The sequence below is a fragment of the Gopherus flavomarginatus genome, chromosome 10 (assembly GCF_025201925.1).
Source record: "Gopherus flavomarginatus isolate rGopFla2 chromosome 10, rGopFla2.mat.asm, whole genome shotgun sequence".
NCBI lineage: Eukaryota > Metazoa > Chordata > Testudines > Testudinidae > Gopherus > Gopherus flavomarginatus.
The window spans coordinates 20,209,316-20,228,275 of NC_066626.1; the positions used below are offsets into that span (position 1 = coordinate 20,209,316).

At 41.5% G+C, this 18,960-nt stretch overlaps 1 protein-coding gene across 4 annotated transcripts in view; it reads right to left on the reverse strand.

The window, feature by feature from the left end:
- Positions 1 to 18,960, reverse strand: part of PARD3B (par-3 family cell polarity regulator beta) — a 683,847-nt gene that overhangs the window by 199,953 nt on the left and 464,934 nt on the right. For all 4 annotated transcript variants that reach the window (XM_050969567.1, XM_050969566.1, XM_050969565.1 and 1 more), the window contains 2 exons: positions 13,753 to 13,959; positions 12,493 to 12,730 (listed from right to left, as the gene is read on the reverse strand). In XM_050969567.1, coding sequence (XP_050825524.1) covers positions 12,493 to 12,730; positions 13,753 to 13,959 — 445 coding nt within the window. The remainder of the gene's footprint in view (positions 1 to 12,492; positions 12,731 to 13,752; positions 13,960 to 18,960) is intronic.

The following is an 18,960-nucleotide window of genomic DNA, read 5'->3' on the forward strand; positions in this document are numbered from 1 at the left end:
GGGATAGCTTAATTTTGGCAACTGATCTTTGATTATCGCCAGATAAGTATGCCCAGTGGTGGGTGATGGGATGCTGGATGGGATGGGATCTGAGTTACTGCAGAAAATTCTTTCCTGAGTGCTGGCTGGTGAGTCTTGCCCACGTGCTCAGGGTTTAGCTGATCGCCATATTTGGTGTCGGGAAGGAATTTTCCTCCGGGGCAGATTGGCAGAGGCCCTGGAGGTTTTTCGCCTTCCTCTGCAGCGTGGGGCATGGGTCACTTGCTGGTGGATTCTCTGCAGCTTGAGGTCTTCAAACCACAATTTGAAGACTTCAATAACTCGGACATAGTTTAGGGGTTTGTTATAGAAGTGGATGGGTAGGGTTCTGTGGCCTGCTTTGTGCAGGGAGTCAGACTAGATGATCACATTGGTCCCTTCTGACCCTAGAGTCTATGAGTCCACATGCTCTAAAATTATGATTACCCAAAAGTCAGCTTTGCTCCCTTTTACATGTCAGCAAAACAAAAGGTCAGCCTGCTAACAAATACTGGCAAGGCCTGACTTTCATCTATTAACAGTTAGACATATTTTTAAAGCAATAGTTAAATAAATGGCTGCATGTCTGTAATCATTGTGATTTAAAATGTCAATTGGATTTGAAATGCCATGTGCATTTAATCAATGTCTCTGTATTATAAAATAAACATTACTGCAGTTTGACTGCTTTGTCTGGCATAAATCGTAATTCAGTGAGATAAAAACATTTCACTTTCTCTACAAATGGCTGTTAATGGCAATACCTGTTAAACTGGCACCTGCCAAAACTTTGTAGTTACAGAATCTGTTTGCATTCCCATTATTTGTCCCTATTTCTATACATTTGTTAAGTTTTTCTTTATTTATGTAGCAAGTACACGAGCCAAAGAAAAAATACTTTAATTAGTTCTTTAAAGGTACAATTAATGTCTGGTACTTGTACTATATTTATTTCTTGTTGATAAAGGTTGTTAAAATGAGTAATGGAAAAGTATATTGACTGAAGAATAAATACAACACTAAAGTGTACCTAATGAGGAAACACTTTCAAGGACTCATCTTGCAGTTTGTGTTTGGCCACTTCCGCAGAGGACTACTCTGGGAAACAAGTAAACTGAAGTCCGAGGTCTGGTCTATAAGGTGGGTTTATATGCTGCAAACCAGAGCGTGAATGTGCAGCATGCTAGCCTGCCGTGCATTAACACAATGGTCCCCAAACTGTGGGGCATGCCCAGTTAGGGAAGCATGGAGGAATTTTTGCACGGGGGCATGCGGTGGGACCTGAGCCAACCTCCACGGGGAGTGGGGAGGGAGTGCCACCCAGTCCTGCTCTGCCCCCAGCCCGGCTTTGTCCTCAGCCACAACTCCACTCCGGCCCCTGCTCTGCCACCCATCCAACTCCAGCCCCATCCACAGCTCCAATCTGCCCCCTGTTCTGCCCCCAGCCTAGCTCTGCCCTCATTCCCTCTCCAGCCCCAAGCCAGCTCCGTCTCTAGCCCCACCTCCTCCCCATCCCCAGTTCAGTCACCAACTCCACCTTCAGCCGAAGCTTCTCCACTGAGCCAACTGTGCAGTAATGGAGGGGGGATGCTGCCAGATTCCATTACTGTTAAGGGGGCAGGCGTGACAGGAAAAGTTTGGGCACCACTGCATTAACACATTGCGTGCACCGTGCTATTTCACACTAAGGTCCATAGTGAATGCAATAGCAGGAGCAACACAGTGAGTTAGTGCACGGCAAGCTAGGGCCCTGTAGATTCAGTCATCTACTAACTCGAACACAGAAGCCCAGAGAAGCCTGTGAGAAGCCTGTCATCCCAAGGAAAGTCCTGCTTGTTAAATCAGAGCCCACATTTAAAGCAACACTGGAGATTCCATTTGTTTTAACAAGTACTACATACACAGACATGAAAATTAAGCATGTGTGTGTATATTTAAGTAGATATCTCAAGGAAATGAGTATGCAAATTATCCTTTAAAGATACAGCTCTCAATTGTATTCATTTAATTACAGCTTAAATAATGGTATTTTAATTTGAAGTAGAGATGCAGCTATTTTATAGAAGTATCCTCTGCTTCTCAAAATACAACTTTGTGATTTCTAGTCTTTAAAAGTAATCAAGCTGGACTTTGTGCTCTGACCTGTTAAGCAAATATCTCATTATCCAAGTGAAATAATGAGAATAAGAGGTCTATTTTTCTTCAGTGCACTTGTATAAGTCTCATTAACATTAATGAGATTTATGCATGCATATTAAGAGGAGAACAGACCCTTAATTAAACAAATAAGTCTTTAGTAGGCAGTCTGCATGATCATTTTTAGTACAGAAAAATCCTCGTCTCTGCTTTGGACAAACTATAAACATAACGAGGTAGTCCTCAATACTATGGAGAAGAAGGAAGAACATGTCATATATCATTGAGGTTTTTTTTAAAAAAATGATTTGACAAACCACCAATACATTTTTAAATTCATTAGCTGCAACCTCCTCCCCTCTTCTATACACACTAAAATAAAAACAGTTTTATTTTACTGAGATATTTGCACAGTAGATGTGCTTAACAGATGAAAGGAAATTAAGGTCTCATAATAGCTTCACAGCTTTCCAGAACACTGGCCACGTCAACTGGTTCTCTCCACCAAATGCAAAAGGACACAATCTGTCTCACAGATTTCTCTGTTAGTTGATATACAAATGACTCTAAAATCACCTTAAATTAATCTGATCATAATTTAATCTAGTTGTCTCTTTTTTGTTTACCAATGTCTACTTATGTATAGAGAGAGTGATGGAAATAAATATTAAATCTCTCTCCAGGCAGCAGATAGCTATTATTTGCCCTATCTGTCTACATTATATTGCTAACTTTTCTCACAAACGCTTAACTTTGCAGAGCAACACAGGCTAGAAAAAAAAGATAATATAAGGTGTCACACCGCTACACTTAATGGAAGTCAGTATCTGAATATTATGCTATCTACTCTGCAATACCATTACAGGATCAACACCGCCAGTCATAAAAAGTATCATTCTGAGTACAGGGCCTGTAATGGTAATAACCAGGGGAGGAACAGAGGGAACAAGGGTCATTTCTCTCTTCCAACTAAAATGAAAAATTAAAATCACTAGGGCACTTAGCTCAAAGGAAAATTGGCAAATTAAGAGTACAAAAAATAAAATATTCATGGCTCATATTGTGAAAAGGAAAGTAAATAATTTAAGATGAACTGTTATGTGAGGAAAAGTAGCATTTCCAAAGAGGACAAAAGTGAAAATATTCTCTTCTCTATTTCTTGTTCCCAGCACTCAGAGACGGGCATGTACACAGAACCACTTATGTGAACGGCAGTGGCCATTGACATGCAAATCTAGTGTGTTTTTTTGTTGTTGTTGTTTTTTTTTTTTTTTTACTGATGCCAATCCAGTAAAGCTAATTGTACAAATGGAGCTATGTTACATTAAGACAAGAGAGTTCTTCTTTTCAGTGGGTTTCTGAACCCAGACTGAAAAAAGAATGAGGAGCTTCTTCCCTGTGCGCGCCAGTTTGGCTGTCCTTTTGCCTCTGAATCATCATCAAGTACACAATTGGTCTGGTACTACAGCAAAACATCACGACTGCAGCCTGTTGGTCTCAGCCTACAGGGAACTACCTATTAAAATTTCACTGGCATGGCTGCAGTCCATTAGCTAACTTACCTTCTTACCCATAAAACTGAATGGCTACCCAGAAATTTTACAACGCTATCTGGAAAAGGTAAAAACAAGGGCCACAGACATGTTACATTTATTATACACTAGGCGCATAGCAGCTGTGGTGGGATGAGGGACAGAGTAGGACAGATGTCACATTCCCTTGGTGAGTTAAAGGTTCAGTCTTTAACTTAATTTGAAAACTGAGTTAAAGCCCAGCTTTGTAGGGAAAGCCTATAATGACAGGCAGGACAATTAAATAACTATAGAGCATAAATTAAGAATCTAGAGCCCCTCACCTAGCAAACTCTGGAAAAAGCTATTTTCCTCAGAATCTTGGTTAGATCTGTCCAGAGCTCCCAATGCTAAGTGCTAATGCATTTTACATTAGTGTTCAACATCAGGAAATTCCAATGCTCTGCACCAAGTGGTTAATTAACCCTTCAAAATAGCCAAAAAGTAATTTAGAAAGGGCTTAGATGCAATTCTGAAACAATGAATGAGACAATCACCTTATTTAAAGCATAAAGTATGTCATTACAGCACACAGTTTCTCATGCAAATGAAGAATCCTTCAAGATGAAGAGAGTTGACTTGAAGAAGAGCACGCCTCTCCAAACCTTGCCATGGCCTGAAACAATGATTAGTGCAGGAAGAGAGGGCTGAACCAAGAACTTAATGGGATACTGTCTAGTCTCGCTGCTATTATGGGTCTCTAAGGAATACATAAAAGTTTAGAGTGTAACTGAATGAGAATATTTTGGGATATTCAAAAAGAGTAACTGCTTGGTGCTAGACACTGGCTTTTCCGGATGTTATGGCATAAATTCAATCACAGCTCCATGAATGACAATATTTAATATATAGTAATTACCACCTGATATATAACATCCAATAACTTTCATTATGTTGTCTTGTGTTGGGTCACTTTCTAAGTCGTTATGAGCCAATGTAACAGAGTGTGGTAAAATACAAAATGAAGCTATGTGAGCTAATGCTAAATGCAAACATTTTACTTAAGTAGATGTCTGTTATTCTTTGGATAGTACATATATGGGCCAATATTGAGGGAGGTCAAAAATACATCACTACCCACAAACATCGTACAATGAAGTGTCCTGCAACTAAACATTGTCGAACACTATTATGGATTTTTAAAACTGACAAATTGAGAACCAGCTTCAGCTATGTTTAAAAATCTCACATCTGGCCAAAAGGGGTAATCACAGAAAACGTGGAAGTTGACAGTTCCTGTTTAACTGTGTACAACATAACACTGAGTTTTTAAACAGTGATTAAAAGAATACAAGCATACTTGCTTGATGGTCTCCCTGAATCATATCCACCTAAATAAAACTTCAATCCATGAGAAATTTAATAGGAAAGCAATTATTTTTTTTAATTAAAAAAAATCCACAATCCACAAGTAAATAGCAGCTGAGCAACAGATGAGGAACTAAGTGAAATCTGTTAGCAACTGGTAACAGCTTTGATATTTTCTGTTGTTAAAAAGGGAGAGGGGGGAGCGAAAAGTGTTCAGCAGTGATTCCAATATGTTCAAAAATCTCAACTGAGAAAGGCTATAGCAGTAGTTACTTTTTTCGTACTAAAGATAAAGGTTAGGGGTGGTTTTAATACATTAAACTGCATTGGTGTTGACAAGTGAAACAAGCAAGCTCACATGGACATATTACAGATATGAAAAATACGCAATCGCTATATACAGCATAGTAAGTATGCATGTAGTGCATAAAAATATCCACCACAGTCTAGTGCAGAGGTGGGCAAACTACGGCCCGTGGGCCACATCCGGCTGGCGGGACAGTCCTACCCGGCCCCTGAGCTCCCAGCTGGGGAGGCTAGTCCCTGGCCCCTCCCCTGTTATCCCCCCATCCCTGCAGCCACATGGGGAGCACTCTGGCCCGCTGCTCCTGCCGGGCTGCACAGCTTGCTCCTGCCCATCTCCCAGGCTTTCCAATAAGCCAGTCCTGCCGCTCCGAGTGGCATGGTAAGGGGGCAGGGAGCGGTGGGGTTGGATAAGCGGTGGGATCCCAGGGGAGCCGTTAGGAGTGAGGAGTCCTGGGGGGGCAGTCAGGGGACAGGGAGCAGTTGGATGGGGTGGAGGTTCTAGGGGGGCAGTCAGGGGATGGAGAACAGGGTGGAGGGGTTGGATAAGTGTGGGAGTCCCGGGGGGTCGGGGGGCTGTCAGAGGATGGAGGGTGCGGATAGGGGTTGGGGCAGTCAGGGAACAGGGAGCGTGGGGGGTTGGGTAGGGGGTGGTCAGGGGACAAGGAACACGAGGGGTTGGATGGGGAGGGTCCTGGGAGGGAGCAGTTGGATGGGTTGGGGGCTCTGAGGGGGGCAGTCAAGGGGCACAAAGTGGGAGGGGGCAGATAGGGGGTGGGGGCTAGGCTGTTTGGAGAGGCACAGCCTTCCCTACCAGCCCTCCATACCATTTTGCAACCCCAATGTGGTCCCTGGGTCAAAAAGTTTGCCCACCCCTAGTCTAGTGTAACTTTTCCAGTAGGTAATGGATTAATTTGTGCCTTGAACAGCTCTTCATTCTCTCTCTCTTTACAGTCTAGCTTCCTCCCATTCCACTGAAACGACCTGTGTCTTGGTTAACAATGATCTCTTCCTGACCAAATCTCAAGGCTGCTTCACCATTGTTATCTTCCTAGATCTGGGACCTTCAACATGGCAGAATCACCCTTCTTAAAACCTCTTCTTTGCTTGGTTTCAACAACTCTGCTTTGCCTGTTCTCCTACTACCTCTTCCAGCTGCTCTTTCAGTGTCTCCTCTGTTGGCACTTCCTCCCTTCCTCTGTCAGTCTATTACAGGGTTATGTCCTTTGCCCTCATCCTCCTCTCACTCTACACTTTTTCTGGGCAGCCTTGTAACTAGAACTACCATCTCTACAACGCAGACTCTCAGGTTTCTTTCTCCGTCCAAACTTTCTCTTCCTTGTTTGCACTCGTATTTCTGATAACTCCTATGACATGTCCTGCTGCTAGCTGGAATTCAACATGTCAAAAACTGAACTCTACTTTCTTTATTAAAAAAAAACTTCCCACCACTTCTTTTGCTATAAATATCAACTATTATCAGCCATTCTCCATATAGCAGAGACTCACCATCTTTGTGTCATCTTCATCTTCTCTCTCTACCCCACAGATGGTCTACCACTAAATCATGCCAGTTTCACCTCTGTCGCATCTTAAAAATCTGCCTCTTTCTTTACATTCCTGTTGCTAAAATACTTGATCATCCTGAACCTTTATTACTTCAATATCCTTCTTTCTGACCCTCCTGACACTCTCCTCACTCTAATCAGTCCAAAACTTTGCTGTGAATATCACCTCTGATACCTAATGCTATTACAATACCCAGTCTCCTTCTAAAATTCCTTCACTTGTGCCCCAAAGCTCCTTGTTCATGCTTTTAAGGCCATCCACAATTGCCTCCCCCCACCCCCACAATACCTGTCTGCATTTGCCCTCCCCCATTTAGGTTTGATCTGAGAGTCAATAAGACATGTTCTGAGTCACTTAAGTGCTTTGCTAAATCCTACTCTTATTTCCTCAAATGCCCTCTTTACTCAACCCAAATTGCTCATCTCCATTCCTTGTTTCATGCTCCCCTCTATGGCTGGGACATCTTTCCTGACCCCACCCATCATGCCTCCACCTGCTCCTCCTCCAAGTCCCTTCTCAAAATCCACTCTTCAAGAAAGCTTTTAAGTGATAGCCCCCTAACGTTAAAACAGACATAAATTATAATCATGTTTTAAAAAACACAAAACAAATGAAAAACACAAAGAAAACCCTTAGTTACTCTTTAGAAGCATCTACAAACTTCCCAAGTGAATACATAATTATATTGTCCTGGCCCACAAACTTCCCTTCTGTTCCATCTAATCTTGTCACCTCCATTTTCCATGTGTCTTAATTTAGACTGTAAACAATTTGAGGCAGGAATTCCATCTTTGTCCTGTCCCTTTGTCATGCTTGATGGATATATAATAAACAGTAATAATGAAAAATATCAGTTGATAAGACTCTCTATCAAAATTAAATCTAACTGTGGGAAAAGTTCAGATGAATAATATATGCATGTAGTCAAAATATGAAACATGCAGATTTCATGTTGTTATCTCTCTAGAAAAACAGTATTACTTCTGCTTGAAGTGAAGTTATACTCTAAAAAGTGAATCAGAAATAATGGAGTCCTTTAGTTCCATGTTTCTTGTTTATCAATAACACTGCCAACCGAACAAACTCGATCTTGGATCTGAAATCAAGCATAAATCTTCACCAGTAATAAAGATTTAGAATGTGGATGTTAGTCCACAGATCTGTTGGTGATGCATGAGCCAGAATAATTACATTTTTGCCAAATTAGCATGCAATCCAGTTTCCATTCTCACAGTTTTATTAGCTCTACAGGGTTAATGGGAGCACAGGGTTAATAGGTATGAGACTAAAGATACAGAAAGAGAAGAGCTGTTGAAGAACTCACTATTCTAATTAAATAAAAAAAACACGACAGCTTCATTTTAAGTCAGATTTCTTTAAACTCATGAACACAAATGTGTGTGCAAATTCCACACTTAGTTAGCATGTATAATTATTCAAATAGTATGCATATCTGTGCATTTATGGACAGCTATCTTATTCTCATTAATCATTGTGGTAACTGTACGTGCAAACTAAGTATACACTTGTGCACGCATAGTTTGGACAATCATACCCTGGCAGTCCATAAACTCGTGGAAAATTTCTAAATGGTGTGCACAAATTTAATAGGTTTCAGAGTAGCAGCCATGTTAGTCTGTATCCGCAAAAAGAACAGAAGTACTTAGGATTGTATTGACATTAGGGAGAGAGAGGAATTATTTAAGCTTTATTTAAGGGGGGAGGGATAGCTCAGGGGTTTGAGCATTGGCCTACTAAACCCAGGGTTGTGAGTTCAATCCCTGAGGGGGCCATTAAGGGAACGGGGGTAAAAATCTGGGGATTGGTCCTGCTTGGAGCAGGGGGTTGGACTAGATGACCTCTTGAGGTCCCTTCCAACCCTAATAGTCTATGATTCTATGATTATGTGGAAGAAAAACAGCTAAGTCCTTGCACATAACACTTTGGAAACCAACGCCTTATGCTGTGTATCAAGGACATCAAGAGGAAACAAAAGCTCAAGTTTGTATGTTACAATCTCTATATTTTGAAAAGCATGATCTGTGGGGCATCTTTGTAGTAGAATTTCTGAGGTTACAGCAAAACACCTCTTCCATTTAAACTACGCACCAAGGTTTTGTTCCACACTAGGTTGGCCTACACAGGGGTGGTTCTATTTATTTTGCTGCCCCAAGCACAGCAGTCAGGCGGCTTTTGGCGGCATGCCTGTGGGAGGTCCGCCGGTCCCGTGCCTTTGGTGTACCCGCCACCGAAATGACGCCAAAACCACGGGACTGGTGGACTTCCTGCAGGCATGCTGCTGAAGGTAGCCGGACTGACGCCCTCACGGTGACCTGCAGGCTGCCCCCTGTGGCTTGCCGCTCCAGGCACATGCTTGGTGCACTGGTGCCTGGAGGAGGCCAGAATACACCAGTAGTGTCCAAAAGTTTAATGTAATACCTAGAAATAGCAAACATTCCCCCCAAATGCATTTTTCCCTTATATTTTCTTTATGCTCAAGCCTCATACAGTTTTCCTGCCAAATGCACATGAATTCCAGGGGCACAGAAAGTTTTGCCAGCTAAAGGTCTTTTGCCTTAGCTAATGGTTTGGTATAAAAATTGATAGTGCTTTCTTTTTAACCGACAAACATTTTTGTCTGCTTGATGAGATCATCAGTGATTTCACAGAATATTTTCATGAGCTTCTTCAGGAAAATGTGTGTGTGTGTATGTGCGCGCGTATATGTTTTAAGCACAAGAACCATAGACTTATAGACTCATAGACTTTAAGGTCAGAAGGGACCATTATGATCATCTAGTCTGACCTCCTGCACAACGCAGGCCATACAATCTCACCCATCCACTTCTATAACAAACCCCTAACCTATGTCTGAGTTATTGAAGTCCTCAAATTGTGGTCTGAAGACCTCAAGCTGCAGAGAATCTTCCAGCAAGTGACCCATGCCCCATGCTGCAGGCGAAAAACCTCCAGGGCCTCTGCCAATCTGCCCCGGAGGAAAATTCCTTCCCGACCCCCAAATATGGCGATCAGTTAAACCCTGAGCATGTGGGCAAGACTCAACAGCCAGCACCCAGGAAAGAATTCTCTGCAGTAACTCAGATCCCATCCCATCTAACATCCCATCACAGACCACTGGGCATACTTACCTGCTGATAATTTGGCAATTGATCAAAGATCAATTGCCAAAATTAAGCTATCCCATCATACCATCCCCTCCATAAACTTATCAAGCTTAGTCTTGAAGCCAGATATGTCTTTTGCTCCCACTACTCCCCTTGGAAGGCTGTTCCAGAACTTCACTCCTCTAATGGTTAGAAACCTTCGTCTAATTTCAAGTCTAAACTTCTTAGTGTCCAGTTTATACCCATTTGTTCTTGTGTCCACATTGGTATTAAGCTTAAATAATTCCTCTCTCTCCCTAATATTAATCCCTCTGATATATTTATAAAGAGCCATCATATCCCCCCTCAACCTTCTTTTGGTTAGGCTAAACAAGCCAAGCTCTTTGAGTCTCCTTTCATAAGACAGGTTTTCCATTCCTCAGATCATCCTAGTAGCCCGTCTCTGAACCTGTTCCAGTCCAAATTCATCCTTCTTAAACATGGGAGACCAGAATTGCACACAGTATTCCACTTGAGGTCTCACCAGTGCCTTGTATAACGGTACTAACATCTCCTTATCTTTGCTGGAAATACCTCGCCTGATGCATCCTAAAACTGCATTAGCTTTTTTAACGGCCGTATCACATTGGCGGCTCATAGTCATCCTGTGATCAACCAATACTCCGAGATCCTTCTCCTCCTCTGTTACTTCCAACTGATGTGTCCCCAATTTATAACTAAAATCTTGTTATTAATCCCTAAATGCATGACCTTGCACTTTTCACTATTAAATTTCATCCTATTACTATTACTGCAGTTTACAAGGTCATCCAGATCTTCCTGTATGATATCCCGGTCCTTCTCCGTGTTAGCAATACCTCCCAGCTTTGTGTCATCCGCAAATTTTATCAGCACATTCCTACTTTTTGTGCCAAGGTCAGTAATAAAAAGGTTAAAGATGGGCCTCAAAACTGATCCCTAAGGAACTCCACTAGTAACCTCCTTCCAGACTGACAGTTCACCTTTCAGTACGACCCGTTGTAGTCTCCCCTTTAACCAGTTCCTTATCCACCTTTCAATTTTCATATTGATCCCCATCTTTTCCAATTTAACTAATAATTCCCCATGTGGAACCGTGTCAAATGCCTTACTGAAATTGAGGTAAATTAGATCCACTGCGTTTCCTTTGTCTAGAAAATCTGTTATCTTCTCAAAGAAGGAGATCAGGTTGGTTTGGCACGATCTACCTTTTGTAAAACCATGTTGTATTTTGTCCCAATTACCATTGACCTCAATGTCATTAACTACTTTCTCCTTCAAAATTTTTTCCAAGACCTTACATACTATAGATGTCAAACTAACAGGCCTATAGTTACTCGGATTACTTTTTTCCCTTTCTTAAAAATAGGAACTATGTTAGCAATTCTCCAGTCGTACAGTACAACCCCTGAGTTTACTGATTCATTAAAAATTCTTGCTAATGAGCTTGCAATTTCATGTGCCAGTTCCTTTAATATTCTTGGATGAAGATTATCTGGGCCCTCTGATTTTGTCCCATTAAGCTGTTCGAGTTTGGCTTCTACCTCGGATGTGGTAATATCTACCTCTATATCCTCATTCACATTTGTCATCCTACCATTATCCCTAAGCTCCTCATTAGCCTTATTAAAGACTGAGGCAAAGTATTTATTTAGATATTGGGCCATGCCTAGATTATCCTTAACCTCCATTCCATCCTCAATGTTTAGCGGTCCCACTTCTTCTTTCTTTCTTTTCTTCTTATTTATATGGTTATAGAACCTTTTACTATTGGTTTTAATTCCCTTTGCAAGGTTCAACTCTACACGACTTTTAGCCTCTCTCACTTCATTCCTACATGTTCTGACCTCAATAAGGTAGCTTTCCTTGCTAATCCCGCCCATCATCCACTCCTTGTAGGCTTTCTGCTTTTTCTTAATCACCTCTCTGAGATGCTTGCTCATCCAGCTTGGTCTACAACTCCTGCCTATGATTTTTCCCCCCTTTCTTGGGATGCAGGCTTCTGAAAGTTTCTGCAGCTTTGACCTAAAGTAATTCCAGGCCTCCTCTGCCTTCAGACCACAAGTTCTTCAGTCCAATCCAGTTCCCTATCTAATTTCCTTAATTCTTTAAAGTTAGTCCTTTTGAAATAAAAAACCCTAGTCCCAGATCTATTTTTGTCTATCCTTCCATCTAGTTTGAACTGAATTAGCTCATGATCACTCGAACCAAGGTTGTCCTCTACAACCATTTTTTCTATGAGGTCCTCACTACTCACCCAAACCAAACCTAAAATGGCATCCCTCCTTGTTGATTCTTCAACTACTTGGTGAAGAAACCCATCAGCTATCACATCCAGAAAAATCTGAGCCCTATTATTATTACTAGTACTTGTTCTCCAGTCTATATCTGGGAAGTTAAAGTCTCCCATGATCACACAATTCCCATTAGTGTTTACTTCATACCTCAACATGGCACCAAAACCCTTCTTTTTCGTTTTCTTCTCTGGATCTTCATTTTCTTCCCTCCTTTTCTTCTCTTTGACCTTAGCTTTGCTCTTTCCTTTTTTCTTCTCCTTCTCTTTATTTTTTTTGTCTTTCTTTGCCTTGGTTTCTACATCTTCTAGTTCAGGATTCCCTTGCGGGATTGATTCAAAGTTCTGAGTTTCCTGAGCAGAGAGAGAGCTCTTATCAGATAGACCATCTGTAGAGACAGAAAGAGAATCAGTAAAAATAGGTATGGGCCATTTATGATCAGGAAAATACGAACATGCAATACAGAATCAGTGTAGAATAAAGTGCTGCAATAGTTCACAATGCACGTTCATTTAATCATATCATTTAAAAAGCAGACTAAACATATATCTAGTTAATTCAAGCAGGGCTCTCTTATCAATTAAACATAGAATTATTATAGTTACTTATTTTCTAGTTATTATTCCTGGTATGAAATTCTTCTTTTTGAAATCTGGCTTGTTAACCTCCATCAAGTCAAAAAAGTCCACAAGCTGAGACACAAACAGCGAGAGCTTATTTCAACAAGAGGTTCTAAGAACTTGCAAATCCTAACTACTATACAAAACTAATGTAGTCACTCCTTGCTCTCAGGCTATTTCTGATGTCTCTAAAAGGAACAGCAAGACAATTTCTCTGACTGTTTAGAGGAGAGCTAGTGTAGTTTCACTTTAGGAACTTCAGAACTGAACATAATGATGCAGTTCATGCTGTAAACAGGGGGTTCCCAGTCTGGGGACTGTGACCCCAATAGGTGTCATGAACAAGTGGGGTCAAGGTATTGTGGCTACTCTGTCCTTCCTGTATTGCTAACCAGAGCTCCTGCTAGACGGGAGAGGGTTCCAGTGTGGTCTCAGTATGGAAAAGGGAGCTGCAAAGGAAAAGGATGAGACTCAGTGCTGTAAAATGTACAAAACAGCAGCAGAATTGATCAAGACAAATGCTACTTAAAACAAATTGAAAACTAAATAGTTACACAAACCTTTGAATATTCGGGGCGTGATCCACCCCCACCACTGAAGTCAATCTGAGAGTTTAGTGAAGTTGGTTCAGGCCCTAGGACAGCATGCACAGTAATTTGGCCCTAATTCAGCAGAATACTTACGCAGAATACCTTTAACTGGATTTAAGCATCTCCTTTGAATGCTTTGCTGAATGGAGCCTTGTATTAAGTTGTGGAAGTTTCTCAAACAAGTACATGAAACAGCTTACCCTCTTCTGCATCTTCAGGTCCATCATAAGATTTGTCAATGGCAGCTCTGAAGCTCTCGTTACAGCCCCGACCACGGACCATGTGAGGCCTGGGTCTGTGGAAAGGAAGCTCATTCTTCCTGACTTCAGCCACAGCTGTCTGCAAGCTCTCCAGGGAGCTGGACTTTTTTAAGCCCAGAGTGGGACCAAAATCTTTGCCAGGAGATTCTGGGGAAGGAAAAGTTAATGTTTACATTTAAAGTACATAGAAATAAAAGTAATATAATTAGAGCAGTCGAGCAATTAAAAAAAATTAATAACAATTGTGTGATTAAAAAATAATGAATTGGGTTATTAAACAATAATAGAATACCATTTATTTAATTATTTTTGGATGTTTTCTACATTTTTAAATATATTGATTTTAATTACAACACAGAATACAAAATGTACAGTGCTCATTTTATATTTATTTTCAAAAACAAAAGAAATAGTATTTTTCAGTTCCCCCATTACAAGTACTATAGTGCAATTTCTTTATCATGAAAGTTGAACTTATTAAAGTAGAATTATGAACAAAAAAGCCTTAATTCAAAAATAAAACGCTGTAAAACTTTAGAGCCTACAAGTCCACTCAGTGCTACTTCTTGTTCAGTCAATTGCTCAGACAAAAGTTTCTTTACATTTTCAGGAGATAATGCTGCCTGCTTCTTGTTACAATGTCACCTGAAAGTGAGAATATGAGTTCACATGGGACTGTCGCAGCCGGTGTCAAAAGATATTTACATGTCATATGCGCTAAAGATTCATAAGTCCCTTCATGCTTGAACTACCATTCTAGAGGACGTTCATTCATGCTGATGACAGGTTCTGATCAATAATATACATGTTTAATTGTACACATCCATTACTCAGTGGCTTTAAAATACAATGCAATCAATGTAATTAATTTTAACAACATCAAGTTAAACAAAGAGACATTTTACCAGTGGTGTTCAGGAGCTCCCCCCAACCAAATTTAAGATGAAGGTTGCAATGATTCCTGTACTTTCTCAAGCTCTTCTGCCTCCCCAAGCGGAAGGAAAAAAAAAAAAGCTGCAATTGGCGGCACTTTGGCTGCAGCTCTACCGCCCCACTTCATTCTTCGGTGGCAAATTCGGCGGCCAGTCCTTCCCTCCAAGAGGGACCTGCCACCAAATTGCTGCCAAAGACCCGGATGTGCCACCCATTCCATTCACCGCCCCAACCACCTGCTTCCTGCGCTGGTGCCTGGAGCAGGCCCTGCTGACAGCAATCACCCCAACTCAGGACATTGCTGAAAGGTCCCTGTTAGAGATGATGTATCCTTAGAACTCACAAAAATACTTATGAAAAACAAATTTTTGGCTTTTGGAATGGCTTCGATTGCATGGGCAGTAGATATTTGCAAACAAATTTTGTGTGAGAATATATCTCCAGATCTCCTACAAGGTCTTCATCCGAAGCCTTCACTTCAAGTCACATAAGCTGATCACTGTGCTATGCTATCAATACACTCAGCATGTTTTTCAGCAACAAAGCGTAAAGATTTCGAGCAAAACAAACAAAATATAAACTTGTTTGCCCAGTGATGCTGCCGCTTTCCTTGTCAGGAGAAGCAAGTAGATTCCTAGTAGATGTCTTCTGTCTATGAACACATCCATCTCATGGCTGACCAAATTTTTTGGGGAGGCTACCGCTAATATAATTGCTGCGCCACACTGCAATTCATCAAGATTTTTCACTTACAAAAATGGATTTCAAGAGGCGGGAAAGCTAAAAAGAAAAAGTGAGAGTTCTGAGATACACTAATCCAGAGGAAAATGTAAGAAATGCAAAGATATGACTCAAATTGAAACAGTATTTTGGTTTTTACTTAATTTGTATATGATAAGCCAGGAAATGGAACCAATAAAGGTAGAAAATAGAAACAGCTCATGCACTCCAAGGCTTCAGAGTAAGCCATACTAAAAGGCACAATATATAAAACAGTGTCGATAGATGTTACCACCACAAGTAGCTGGATGACATCAGAACAAGAGACTATCACAAACAATTTCACTGACTGTCCCTACTGAAGAGATTCTAGGATCACAAGAAAACCAGAAATATTGATACTATGCTGTTATTTCAGCAATTCTGGAATAAGTCTCAGTCATTTTAAACATCCATTTTTTTGTGTGAAAAATAAGAGCTGAGAAATAAATAAAATGCAATTAGTGAAATCTTAAAAAGGAATGGGAAAAGCTAAGCATTGGCACCAAATGTCGAATCATCATAAGAGTCTACACAAAGCAATTTACACTGCCATTCCCTGGAACTTTGACATGAGGTTAAAAAAAAAATGAAAAGACAGAAACCCAGTTTAAGGGAAACCTGGTTGCTAGGTCACGAAGTGCAATCTTCTTTTGTTCATTAATTGCCATTCTGGAGACTACCATTATTGCCAAATTAGTGAGTGCTAAAATGGATTTAGAGCATTGACTTGCATACAACAGAAAGGTGCTTAAAATCACACAAAACGTGTGCATCAGTAAAAGGCACTGTGGTGTCTGTCTCAGGCGGAGAGTGAGGAACAAGAGACAAGAGAAGCATAATCACTGCAAAAGAAAGGACAAAGTGAAAACCTCTCTGATCAGCACAGAAAGAGCTTTTCAGTCAGAAAACAGCTCTGATTGCTAGGTTTGGACAGGAAGCCACTACACAGCTCTCAGTAACTTAAAGCATGGTACGCTGCATCAGCTAAACTAAATACAACCCTGGAACTGGACTGGGCCATGAAGCAGACCTAGGGTTAGGACATCTGTCTGGACAAATGTAGGCAAGGTTATTACAGAGGTGATGCCTTTGACTTCCATGGGGAGCAGCAGCTGCCTGCATCACTGGCAAATAATTAATAGAGCATCGTTAACAGCAGGTTTGGAGAAGGTCATGCACAGAGTTCCCACCTCCACAAGAAAGAAGTAATATATAAAAACCTAGGTATCATAAATAGAAATAAGCCAGCAATTCAGGCTGGAAGACTATCCTGCCTGTTGAATTTCACTGATGAGCAACCCTGGTTCAAGGTAAACTTTTTATTATGAATTGACCTATGTATACAAAGAGGCAAGAAACTTCCTACTAGTCTATGTAGTTGCAGCCTGCGACTGCCTTGTGCGGGTGTTCTTTGTTTCTGCCCCCAGCCATGCAGTGTGTCTAAAAAAACAAAGCCTGTATCTGGAGTGTACGGGAAATGTAGCATCTGTACACTTTCTCAAGGATTTACTTCAAAACACAACTTCTTTTTTTAGATTCCTTTTTAAAATTTCCTGACGGAACTAAAACACTATCAAATCATTACAATTACAGTAACTCTGACTCAACTGTTCAGGTCACTTAAACACAACCCTAACATGTCTCATTCAATCTCTTAGAGCATTTCAGCAGTCTTCCCAATCTGCTGCATTGCAAACCCTCTTTTGTCAAATCCTCATTTGTAACAGACTGGTCAGTCTCATGGTCAATAACAGGGTCAGTTTATGAATTGCTTTAATCTTAAGTGAAGTGAGAGCAGACACATAACCATGCCAAGTTGTCAGGTATCTTTGAGCAGACACTTAAGATTCCTTAGTAAGATTCTGCCTTCATCTGTGATCACTGAGTATGAGTGAGGTGACTCTTCCATCACTTTAACTTTGACTGGCCAGTGCCCCTCTTGCCCAATTCTCACTCTTTGTTTTCTTAACTGTGGGAGGTCTTGCTTTTTTATTGTAAAATTGTGTCTGATTCTACTTTCCCAGTCCTTTCCTCACTATCAACAGACTTCTTCGGCTATGGCAACACTAAAAAGCTGCTAGTGGAGCCGCTCTAAGCCAATGGGAGAGACCTCTCCCATTGACATCATCTGTCAACACCGGTGCTCAAGTTGGCATAAGTTATATTGCTCAGGGAAGTCGCTAATTCATGCCCCGAGTGACGTAACTTATGTCGAATTATGGTGCAGCATAGCCATAGCCTTGGTCATCCTTTGTTTTTATCTGGTAATTGAGTATTTATACATCAGTTGTAGAGGAGTTCTGTACTTCTGACATGTTCCACAGCTGCTTGCCATCACGTTGATGTTACTATTCATCTGTGGCCAGAAAACAACTTCTCTAGCTCTCCTTTTTGATTTAGTCATTCCCAGGTACCCTTCTTGCATTCATTCCAATATTTTCCTTCTCAACACTTGGAGAACCACAATGTGTGTTCCCTTCAAGAGCATTCCTGAGATCACTGAAACCTCCTTTTTACAGCAGGGGTATGCAGCTGGGAAGGGTTGATTTTTGACTCCTTTGCTTATTGCTTGTATCACTCCTTGCAGCATTTCACCTTTTGCTGTTTCTATATACAATTCATCCCATATACCTGCCACTTGTCATGTTCACTGTCCGTTCCAGGCTATCTATTGTCAGATGGCACTTGTGCTCTTGGGAGAGTGTCTGCCTTTACTATGTGGCATCCATAAGTGCCAACTCCAGGGCCAGAACACCCACGGGAAAAAAAAATAGCTGGTGCTTAGCATCCACTGGTAGCCAGCTCCTCCCTGCTCCCTCCTCAGCGCCTCCTGCCCACCGGTGGCCCCGCTGATCAACTCCTCCCCCTCCCTGCCCAGTGCCTCTCGCCCACCACGATCAGCTGTTCCATGGCATGCAGGAGGCAATCGCAAAGAGGGGGAGGAGTGGGGATAGGGCATGCTTGGTGGAGGGGGCAGAAGTGGGCAGAAAAGGAAGAGGCGGGGCTGCATCTTGGGGGAAGGGGTGGGTGAGGCAGAGCAGGGGCGGTGTTTTGGGGGAAGGGGTGGAGTGCAGGCTGGGCCTGGGTGGGGGTTGGGCACCCCCAGCGAAAGGAAGAAGCTGGCACCTGTGGTGGCATCAACTGGCACTCCAGGATTACATCATACTATTTCTTTTTCAAAAGCAGTCACTGTTTCATTGGTGGTGCTTCATTCACCAAGCCCCTTTTTGTGTAGTGCATTCAGTGGTTTGTGAGAGTTTCTGCTTTGATGCCCCAACTATAGGGGAAGTCATGAAAATCATGTTCAGGTTTACTTGAATCTTTAATTGATCGGAAAAGCTACCCTCTCCCAAGTATGTAATTTCTGTTGTTTGAAATTGACATTTGGTCTTATTCAATTGGTTATTAGCTCTTACAATTTACTGTACTCTCCTCATTCCTGACGCTCAATCA